This window comes from Carlito syrichta, unplaced genomic scaffold (assembly GCF_000164805.1).
Source record: "Carlito syrichta isolate Samal-C Ts95f unplaced genomic scaffold, Tarsius_syrichta-2.0.1 Scaffold94740, whole genome shotgun sequence".
NCBI lineage: Eukaryota > Metazoa > Chordata > Mammalia > Primates > Tarsiidae > Carlito > Carlito syrichta.
The window spans coordinates 203560-215007 of NW_007038836.1; the positions used below are offsets into that span (position 1 = coordinate 203560).

Here is an 11448-nt window from a genome sequence, read left to right on the forward strand (position 1 = left end):
TATTTGTGTAAGAACGTGACTTTCCTTTCAGACAAACGTTTAATCATAGCCCGATGCCTATACATTTTAAAATCCTTTGTCTCTTCCATCTTACTGTGGGCTCGTCTGTAACTGTTTCTGCTGGGAGCCCACTTCTCCCATTTTGCTGGGAAGTTGAGAACTAGACTCTGACAGGAGGCGGCTCTGATCCTCCCTGTTCCCAGCACACACCGGGAAGTGTAACAAGATTGTTGGAAGAAGTCAAGTTTGGGTTTCATTGTCCCTTCTCCGTGACCAACGAAGTCAAAGGCCAGAGCTATTTTCAACCGTTCCCAAGTGTCTCTGCTCACCCGAGAGGAGGGCCCTACAGCGCCTTGTCAGCGTGCTCCTCACCAGCCGGGCGCTGGGCCTGTCGCCTCTGCTGCACCAGCTGCTTGTCCAGCTCTCGGAGCTGCTTCAGAAAGCCCCGGTTGGGTAGGACACAGCGGTGCTTGGCCACTTGTTGGATGGCGTCCACCAGGGTCATGTTTCTGTGGATCATCAGGTAGGCCAGGACCAGCGTCGCCGACCTGCTGCGGCCCATGACACAGTGAACCAGGATCTTATCTGCGGATGGAGTAGGGAGAAGAAAACCCACACTGAAGGGGCGGGTAACGCGGTGGGTGAGGGTGTGCGTGTGGAGCCCAGGCAGGACCCACTCACATCCTGATTCTCACTCTCCTGCCCTTTACCTGGGCGAGTTACTCAGCAGCTGTGCACCACAGTTTTGCCATCTGTAAAACGGGGATACTATCAGTGTCTTCTTCATAGGGTTATTGTGAGGGTAGAGAACTGGGTAAAGAACTATTTTATCACCATCTGTGTTTGCTACTCTCCACAAGCCAATCAGGCGGCCCTCCAGTCCCACCCCTCCATGCTCCTGAGGTCTCTAGTGCGGCTGGGTCACCTTTTCCTTGTTCACCACGGCCAGAAGGGAGAGCAAGAGGAAGGGTTCCGATTCTTTTTTTTTTTGAGTTGGAGTCTCTGTCTCCCAGACTGGAGTGCAGTGGCCGCTCCCGGCCACCGCAGCCTCGACCTGCTGGGCTCTGGAGATCCTTCCGCCTCAGCCTTCCGAGTAGCTGGAACTACAGGTGCGCGCTACCACGCCCGGCTCATTTTTGATTTATTGTAGAGATGAGGTCTCGCCAAGTTGCCCAGGCGGGTCTTGAACCCGCGAGCTCAGGCAATCCACTCACCTCAGCCTCCCAAAGGCACGAGATTGCAGGCTGAGCCACCGAGCCCGGTTGGGTTCCGATTCTTGATTGCTGTGTCAGATCTGGGGGAGGCTGGCCCTAAGGTCTCAGCTGGCAAGACTGTGCTCCCAAGGTGTGGACATGTCCAGCCAGATGAATGGCTACCTCTGGCATTCTAATCCCCACAGACTGTTCCAGAGGCTGCCTGGCCCCTGGCCAGCTCTGCTGATAACTAAAGCGTTTCTTCCTCTCCAGCTAAAAAAAGGTAATTCTTTCTGTCATGACTAAATACTTGAAACAGATGAAAGCTGTAGTTCATTAAGCCTTTTGGGGGCCTGAAGTCTGTTACGAGGAGAAAGAGGAGGAAGGGAGGTGGAGGGGGTGGGAGAAAGAGCGGGAGATGGAAAAGGGGGTGGGAGAGAAAGCCGAAAGGAGGGAGAGAAGACATTCAGCTCTGGAAGGAGCTCCTAGAGCTGAATTTTGTTTTCAAGACTAGGAGTGAGTGTTGTCAGACATGTGAGCTTGGTAGGTCTCCCTGGAGTAAAGGGCCTGCTCCTCCCTAGAGGCCTTAGATCCTGACTGAGCCCAACCACTTTCCTTCCAAGGCTTGTCCTCAGGCTCTCAGGGCACTGCTCCCTCTTTACTCGGTAGCTCTGCCAAGCACGACTTTTTAGGGTTCAGCATCGCGTGGTGGGAAACTGCTCTCAGGAGAGTTCAGGAGAGACGGGCCAGGCAGGCTGCATTTAGACTACTCGTCACAGACCTCACCAGAGAAAGCAGGAGGCTGTGAGTTAGACCCAGCTGGGACTAGGGCCCTGAGCAAAGGTAGCACTGTCAGAGCTGCCATTTTCTAGATCAAAGGCTTTCAGATTTTTTCTGTGTGACCCCCAGTAAACACAGCAGGATAAAAGTCACACTTGATGTGTACATGGCCTCACTCTGCCTCCATATTCTTCCAAGCACTTTCTGTATTTTGTCATAGTCAATTCTCACAACAACCTGATGACATAGATAAAATTATGATCTCCATTTTACAGACGAGGTAGCTGAAGTGCAGAGAAGTGAGTAGGTAGCTAGGAAGTAGCAGACCCATGACTGATTTGAACCCAGGCAGCCTGACACCAGGGTGTGTGCTCTTAAATGCTATTTGGTATACCAAGTGTGTGAGCACCAGACAAAAGTTTCACAAAATAATACACACCTTTACTACATGCAATGCATGCTGCTGATGTTTTCTACTCTTTTCTAATCTATTCCATTTTTATAGAAAAAGAAATGCTGGTCACACCCACCAAATTGATTTTATGATCCACTAATAGGTCACAGTCTGTGTTCGGAAAATGCTGGTTTCTATTTAATTGTTCCCCTTTGGCCTTAACCAAAAGGTGAATTCCCACACTCTTATAAAGAAAACCAAACCCAGAATCTCTACTGCTCCTCAAATGCATGTTTTCAGAGGTGGTTGGAAGGTAGGTCTCTGTCACTCAAATCAGACATACCCACCAGCTCTACTGTCACCCCAGCCAGGTGTGCACTCTTGTAAGAAGCCTCCTTTCTCAGTTTTAGGGGATGCCCTTTGCCTGTCTCCCACTCACTATCTGGGAACCTGCCTTTTTCAGTAATGTGCAACGATATTCTGCTAGACTTCCTTCTTCTTCCCAAACAGTTCTAGGTGTGTGGAAGTGCTGAGAAAAAGAGTGTAAGGTGTGTTATGAACTGCCAGGGCTGGGGGGAGACAGGGCAGGAGACCCTTTCAACACTTGGTGAAAATCTAGCCTGGTTAAAACTTATTAGAAGCACCAGAGAACCAACCTCCTGCACAAAAGCAGACTTCACTTATTTATTCATACCTACCTTATCCATAATAGATTTTAAGATGGCTTCAAAAGCAAGCTCTGGAGTGTTTAAGAAAAAGGACACACTAAAGGAGAGTGGTCTTTAGAGCCTCACGACATCTGCCCTGGAGTTTCTTAGAAGATTTCATTAAATTCAAGCCACACTAATTCACCTCTGAGGGCGCTGCGTCGAGAGCCGCTGAGGCAGCCCAACTGGGGCTCCTGTGGCGATATTCTGTCAGTACTTCTTTTTTCTGATGAAAAATGACAAGTTCAGTTGTTTCAGAATCTATAACCAGCTGGCATGCCTCCCCATCCATGATATTTAGTGACCTCTTACATAGCCAAGTCACTAGGTGCTCAAAATAAGGGCAAAGGACGCTTCTGTGAGGTCTCCATGACAGAAGGAATCCCTGCTGGCAAGCAGGGGTCCTGATGGTGCATCCTCTGATTAGCTCTGTGACCCTAGTCACGTCACTTGGCTTCTCTGGGCCTCTGTTTTCCCAGCTGTCGGAGCAGGACAGTGGACTAGATTCCCTCTGAGATTTTTTTCCAGTGTGATTGAGGTTGCCTGGGGAGTTCTCTCAGAAGGGCCAGATCAGGGAAAGGGATGGGAGACGCGGGCCCCCGGGGGCTGATTACAAGCCATGAGGACAGCTCCGCAGGGCTACAAGGAAAGTTTTTCAAAAAATGATTGTGAGGGGCAGAGGGTAGGAAAACTGTACATGTGGCTGAAACCAATCAACGAAGAATATGAAAGACAGGAGAAAGCAGAGAGAGATGCCTTGGTTTTTGACTGGACTGACGTACGAGGCCGGGCTTGGTAGCTCAGCCTGTAATCCCACGCTTTGGGAGGCCGAGGTGAGTGGATTGCCTGAGCCCTAGGGTTCAAGACCTGCCTGGGCAACTTGGTGAGACCTCATCTCTACAATAAATCAAAAAATTAGCCAGGCGTGGCAGCGCACGCCTGTAGTTCCAGCTACTTGGAAGGCTGAGGTGGAAGGATCGCCGGAGCCCAGCAGGTCGAGGCTGTGGTGGCCGGGAGCGGCCACTGCACTCCAGTCTGGGTGACAGAGTGAGACTCCAACTCAAAAAAAAAGGGACGTACACGTGGGTCTGGCACTAAAATGCTGCAGTAGTGTCCCTTGGTTTTCCAGTGCATGATGAGACATAACCAGGCCACCCACTGCATGTGGCAGGCAGGCTGGGCACCTGGGGCCTGCTGTAGTCTATGGCAGTGCTTTTGCTTTGTTATTCTGACCACTCCAGGCACAGGTTGCAAACTGATGGCCATCGGATTGCTTTAGCTTGCCCTTTGCAACATTGTAAGAATTTCAATTTGCCATCAACACTTAAAAAGTGAGCAATTTTATAGTAAAATCTAGATTGGAGATTTTTCTCCTGAAAAGTCGGAAGATCTAGCATATTTGCACCGATTCTCACAAGAGAAACGCTGGCTGAGACTGAGCGGCAGCTGCCCCTTTGAATGGGATACAGAGCCCCCTACTCAACCACAAGCGCTCCCTACGCACAGCCCCTACCTTCCATGCAGCCAGCTCCATTCGTTTCCACTCTACCAGGTTCCAAAGAGTTGGCCGCTGACTTGAGGAAATCTTTGGATACACAAGTGCAGAGGGCACCGAGAAGGGGCCCGGCCTCCCACCTGGCAATGGGGTCACATCCTGCTCCCTGTCCCTGCACCGCCACCCATTCATTCTATCCCCAGCGCTTTCTCTGACCAGTGTATATGCTCTTCTCTCTTGACCCTTTCTTTGCTGGGTGCTTTTGACCACCTAGTCTAACTGGCATGATCTTCACCAGCCTGACACCTCCTCAAGATGCTCTGTGATCTGCCCGGGGTCTAAGCATCTGACTTGAGAGACTGATTCTTTCCTGACTTGGCAGTGAAGGCAGACTCTAAAATGGCGTGCCAGGAACCTAAAACAGGCTTTCATGTGAGTATATCTTACTAGTTCAAAGTTGGAATGTCTTTTTTGGGGGGGGATTGGAAACTTTATGATGATGATGTGCATGTGCTGTGTGGTCATATGCTTCACAGTACATGAGCCCACTTTATCAAATACATCCGAAAGCCTGCTGTGCACCAGGTTCTGTGCTAAGTGCTTGAAGCGCGTTACTGCTGATCCTCATTATAACCTTTCAAGGTAAATATTTTCATCACCAGATGGAGAAACCAAGGCTCAGAGAAATCACATCGTTAGTAAGTTGTGCGATAGGAATCTGAACCCAGCCCTGTGTCCTCCAAAGTCTGCTAGACCCCTTTCGTTAAGGGTAAGGTCTGAGATATAGCAATGGCAAGTGAGTGCACTAAACAGAAACTGAAGGATTGAGTTGTTGTAGTCTTTTGTTTTTTTCATGTCAAATATGTTTTCGGTTAACTTTAAATCCTATGAGGTGAATTGCACCTCATGGTGATGACTCAGTCCAGTTGCTTTTTTGATTTTGCTTGGAAATCAAGAATGTGCAGAGCATAAAATAAGGTTCATAAATAGACTCATAAAAGAACAGCTTAGAAATGAGGCGTCTTCTAATATGAGCTCGTTAGCTCTATGGGTTTTTCTTTTCATTGTGACATTGCTTTCTGAACTAGAATAATGACAAATCGTTGGTGGCTATGGCTGGCTGTGGGATCAGAGCCACCTAGGGATGGCCACTGAGGTGGCCAGGGCCACCTTGGGATGACTGTCCAGTAGAACTGGCCTAGGTCCAGTCTCAGGTTGCAAGTTCCTGAAGTAGGCCATTTGGCTAGTCAGTGAGCCTTGTAATCACAACCTCTTGTGGCAAGAAAGTTTTCAGTAACTGGATATCCTGAGTTACGTGATGGCCCCACCAAGGGGTGTGTGACACATTGGGCTGAAGTCAGAGCACAGATTAGGGAGCTGAAGTCCCTCTGGCCTCTGTGGAATGCCACCAAAGTACACCCTGCAGCAACAACTGCATATTGTCTTACAGGATGCATACCTAAGTCATGCTCTTCTCTCCAAAATAGCCTTGTAGCTTTTGCTGAATTAGGCCAGCTAAAAGTGCATTTTGAGCACAAGGACTAGTACTGTGATTTTAAAAATGGCTAATTAACGCTGGGAAACTTGGACATGGCAGATGCAAAACCCAGATTCTCAAGTGCAGCTTGCCATAGTAAAGCCCAGGCTGTCAACTTCTATGGGAGGCCTCACTAGGCTGACTGGAGGCATGGGGGCTCGGCTGCGAACTTGGTTGGTTGGCAGGATGATTTAAAGTCTCTCCATGGTTTCCTACTCAAATCAGCTCCCTGAGGATATCCTGACACCAAGGCCCTTGGCTATGAGTGGAGTTTAGGCCCAGGCACAGTTAGTGTCTCAGCCGCGGTTCCAGACGTGAGGGGCGCCCAGACCGCCCCCGCCCTTTCGAGGGATGGCTGATGTTCTTGAGCGAAGACTCAGACCAAAGGGCCCTTCCTCTACATTCTCCCGACTCCAATTCCGCAGAGCGGCAGTCAAAGCCAGAACCCCCTCAGTGACACACGCGGTGGGACAGGTCCTCAAGTCTCCCAACCTCCCGGGCCTCAGACCTTTCTTCCTCACGCACAAGTAACCAACCCCTCCTTTCAGACCAACGTAGATTTCTCACGCGCAGAACCCGCTCCCGGCCGGGGCCTCGGGAGGGGCGGCCGGGAGCCGGGGGCGGGGTCCTGGCTTGGGGGCGGAGCCTGAGGTGGGCGGGGCCTTGGGTGGGGCCCGGCTCCGGTCTGGGGGCGGAGCCGTGTCTGTGGGGGGGCGTGGCCACGGGCGGGCGGCGGGACTCTTACGGTGGTCGTCGCGCAGCGCGCTGTGGATGAAGGCGGCTGCCGAGGAGAAGAAGACGCTGAGGTCGAAGGTGGGTAGGTCGTCGGCCTCGACGCCGTGGTACTCGATGTCCACGTCGCGGTAGTAGTCGGGTCCGGTGTCCACGTTCCAGCGGCCGTGCGCCGCGTTCAGCACGTGCGTGAAGCCCGCCTTTTGCAGCCTGTAGCGGTCCAGCGCCGTCGCCCTGGGCGCAAGGGGGAAAGGCCGGTGGGCTGCGCCGCCCCGACCCCGCCTCCGGGGAAACGCGGGGCCGCGCACGGCTTCCTGCCGTCTATGCTGTTTTCCGAAATAAAGACTAGTGGTTGCGAATGGGGTCCCAAAGCTCTGCTCTGACCTAGTCCTCTAGGCCGCCTGCACCATTTCGTGCTTCTGGCTCGACTGCTGCAAGAAGGGAGAGAGGACTGGAGGGTGGAGTAGACGAGCTGTTCATCTGCTCATCCATTCTTTCTCTTTCACTAAATACAGCAGAGCCTGGGGCTGGACGCCACGGTGGTCGCAGGTCTAAGATGACCTGCCAAATCCCTCGAAAGGCGGCCAGGATAACCTGAGACCTTAAGGCGGCCCTCTCTTCTGAACCTCTGGATATTTATAGGGTTTGGAAGTCGAGGCTCAACGGAATGGCTTAAAACAAGTCTTTCCATAAGAAGATTTGATTGGTATCAGGCAAAGCTCTCAAACTGATGTTGGCAGGATTGGTGGGCACAATGTCAATGTGAAAATGTTTCTTTGGTTCGTCCTTTGCTTAATTTGGCAAAGCATTGTTTTGAGGAGAACTTTTTGAGCAGTCTGTTGTTTGAGTTGATTTGAGGGCTGTTCTGGAGCCAGCAGTGAAGTTACTTAAGGGGTTATAGCAGCCATTCTCAACCTTTCTGACTTCAGTGACAGGTTTCGTAGAAGACAATTTTTCCGTGGATGGGGTTGGGGGGAGAAGGATGGTTTCTGGATGAGTCAAGTGCATTACATTTATTATGCACCTTATTTCTATTATTAAACTGTAATATATAATGAAGTAATTATTATGAAGTTACCATTTTGGTATGAGTCTGCAAGCAGTTGATTTATTATGATCTCTGTGCAGTCAGACCTCGCTGCTAATGTTGATCTGTATTAGCAGCCACTTCCTCCACCTCAGACCATCAGGCACCAAATTTTCATAAGGAACGTGCAACTTAGATCTCTCGCATGTGCAATTCACAGTAGGGTTTGCACTTTTGAAAATCTAATGCCACTGCTGATCAGACAGAAGGTGGAGCTCAGGTGGTAATGCCATGGAGAGCAACTATAAATTCAGGTGAAGCTTCACTTGCTTGCCCGCTACTCATGCTGTGTACCAAGTACTAACAGGCCACATGACCAGTCCCTGGCCCAGGGATTGAAGACCCCTGGGTTACAACCTTATCTTTCTAGACAAAGATTTCCAGGAACAAAGCATAAAGACATGTTGAGGTAGGTGGCCTTGGAACATGACTAGAATAAAAGGCAGCATGGTGAGGGCTGGGGGCAGAGGTGGGCTGCCAGAGAAAGCAGTTCTTCCTGCCTGGTAGGTGTGGGGAGAGCCTTTATGTGACTGTGGGAGAGGGGCCTTTGAGCCCGCGTCACTGTAAGGGTCAACACTTGGCGATGGAGGGGAAGAGGGAAGCAAAGGCACACCAAGTCAGGGAACGAGCACGACCTAAGGTATGACGGCTGGAGATATTGAAGGCCTTTCAGAAAACGTTCATTTTTTTCTGTAATCAATCATGCCCAGATGATGAGTTCGACTCTTGTGTGCTAGACACTGTCCTGGGTGCTGATGGTAAAGACTTGAACAAGTTAGTCAAGGTCCCTAGGGAAGTTCATATTCCCATAGGGATTGCAAATAAACAACAAACAAATAAAGATACTTTTAGATAGCAGTGAGAGCTGCGAAGGAACTGAAACCGAGAGACATAATGCAGAATGACTGTGGGCCTGCTTTCGGCAAGGTGGTCAGGAAAGTCCGATGCAGGGAGGTGGCATTTGAGCTGAGACTGAGGGATGAGAAGAAGCACGGCTGAGGAAGAGGTGGAAGAAAGTGTTTTATCCAGGCAGGGAAACAGCAAGTGGTAAGAACAGAAAGGAAACCAGTGTGGCTGAAGCAGCAAGGGGATTAGTCGTACAAGAATTTGGAAAGGTAGGAGGGGCTGGATCATGATGGGCGCTGTAGGCCATAGGGAAGAGTTTGGATTTTACTGTAAGTGTGGTGGAATGTTCCCAGAAGGTTTTTGTTTTTCTTTTTTTGAGACAGGATCTTGGTCTGTCACCCAGGAATGCAGTGGCATTCCTTGGTCTGTCACCCAGGAATGCAGTGGAATGCAGTGGCATGATTGTAGTTCACTACAGCATTGAACTCCTGGGCTCAAGTGATCCTCCTGCCTCAGCCTCCCAAGTAACTAGGACTACAGATGCACACCACCACGCCTGGCTAATTTTTTACTTTTTTATAGAGATGAAGTCTCACTGTGTTACCCAGGCTGGTCTTGAACTCCTAGCCTCACACGATCTGGAGGGTTTGAAGAGAAGGATGGGCCAAGCTTGGTGGCTCAACCTGTAATCTCAGCATTTTGAGAGGCCGAGGCCAGTGGATTGCCTGAGTCTGCGGGCTCAAGACCAGCCCAGGTAACTTGGCGAGATCTCGTTTCTACAATAAATCAAAAACTAGCTGAATGTAGTAGTGTGTGCCTGTAGTTCCACCTACTTGGAAGGCAGAAGAATTGCCGGAGCCCAGCAGGTCGACACTGGGGTGTCCAGGAGTGTGCCATTGCACTCCAGCCTGGGCGACGGAGTGAGACTCCAACTCAAAAAAATAAATAAATAAATAAAGGAAGAGATGAGGACTTAACTTAAAAAAAAAATCAGTCTGGCTGTTGTGTGGAGATGGATTGGAGAGGGGCAAAAAATAAAAACAGGGAAATCTGTTGGAGGCAGTTGCAGTTGTATAAACAAGAGAGCAAGGTGACTAAGGCGATGTCAAAGACTTGAGACAGATTGGGAATGGTGGCAACAGAGAGGGATCTGGTTTGGCCAGAGCATAAAATAGGAGAGGAGAGGAGAGGAGAGAAAGGTTTGGAAAAGGAGTGGGACTTGGTCATGGGAGTGCTTAGATGCCAGGATCTATGTTTTGGGGTCAAGAAGAGCTTTAGAAGTATTTGTGGAGTGGCAATCCACTCTGAGTTGTAAGGAGACATTTCCCTCAATAGCATGAAGCTCAGGAAAGAGGTGACAGGAGTCTGGAACCATAACCGTAAGAAGAAAAGTGGCATTGTACTCCCACTGAGAGCCCATCTCAAGGCCACTGGTGAAAGGATGTTGACAGAAGTGACCATATTGGATGCCAGCATGGACCAATGTCCTGAGCCAAGAAGAGCCCCACATCAGAAACACATGCTATGGACCCTCAGCCAAGTGTTCCCTCGACTGTCACTCATTTCCTGGAGCATTTTGTTTGCCATGAGAACTACGATGGTGTGTTTGAGAAAGGTGCCGAGCATTTAGAAACATTTGCAAACAGCCCGTTGGAACTGTGGCATAGGGAGGAGGGCAGCCCCACTGAGCCACCCCCCCCCCACCTGGCTTGTAGTGCTGCCATCCTGACGACGGAACACATTCTGTTTCCAATTTTTCCTCAGAAAGCTCTGTTTTTCATTTTACTTCTTGTCCCAAAATACGTATACAACAAACATTGTGCTTTTGGGACACAGATCTGTGCTCAATTAAAGCCTCCACTGATGTACTCCGTCTTGCTGAGTACCAGTCAACCTCACTTTGAGGTTGAGCTCAGTGGAAAAATTAAAATTAACTCTCCTTGACAGGAAGCCCCTACCCACCATAAAGACTGTTCTCTCTGGGTTTAGTAACTGGGTTTCAACATAATCAAACGGCAGTCTGAATAAGTGACAATTTGCACTTTGCTGCTTTTGGGGTTAAGGATGGAGTAGAGATGCAACAAGACTCCTTACCTGACACCTCTACATTCACCCCACTGGGCTGGCTTGCTGTGTCTGAGGGAGAAAAAAGGGCTCATGAGGACAATGAGACCTGGTGGGTATTTGAGGCCTGCTGCACATTTTCAGGGCCCTTTGGCCACCTGGGCCAGGAAGGGGAGATGGACTTCCCCTGGCTTAGTTTGCTCAGACTTCAGCTGAGGACTTCCAAGAGCATTCATAGCAGCATGAGGATCTGCAAATAAACAGAATACTTCTTATATAGACGCTATTATGAAGGCAGAGCCATCATCACAGACACCTTTGCCCAGCCCCCAGCTGGGCCAGACACCCAGCTCAGCAACTATTGGGAACAGGGTAGGGTCAGAGGGTGGTGTCTGGCACTGTAGTGCATTGTTTTTAAGTTTCATGGCCAGATAAATTATCTGCTCATGTTATGTTGAAAGAGGCTAAGAAGGCCGGGTGCGGTGGCTCAAGCCTGTAATTACAGCACTTTGGGAGGCTGAGACTAGAGGCTTGCCTGAGCCCAGGGGTTTGAGATCAGCCTGGGCAACTTGGTGAGACCTCGTCTCTACAATATATCAAAAAATTAGCTGGG

At 49.9% G+C, this 11448-nt stretch overlaps 1 protein-coding gene across 1 annotated transcript in view; it reads right to left on the reverse strand.

Moving 5' to 3' along the window:
* Window positions 1-307: 307 nt before the first annotated feature.
* LOC103263835 (dual specificity phosphatase DUPD1) overlaps window positions 308-11448 on the reverse strand; it is a 26096-nt gene continuing 14955 nt past the window's right edge. The window contains exons 2-3 of the mRNA XM_008061498.1: window positions 6852-7072; window positions 308-585 (exon numbers count right to left, since the gene is read on the reverse strand). Coding sequence (XP_008059689.1) covers window positions 344-585; window positions 6852-7072 — 463 coding nt within the window. The 3' untranslated portion in view covers window positions 308-343. The remainder of the gene's footprint in view (window positions 586-6851; window positions 7073-11448) is intronic.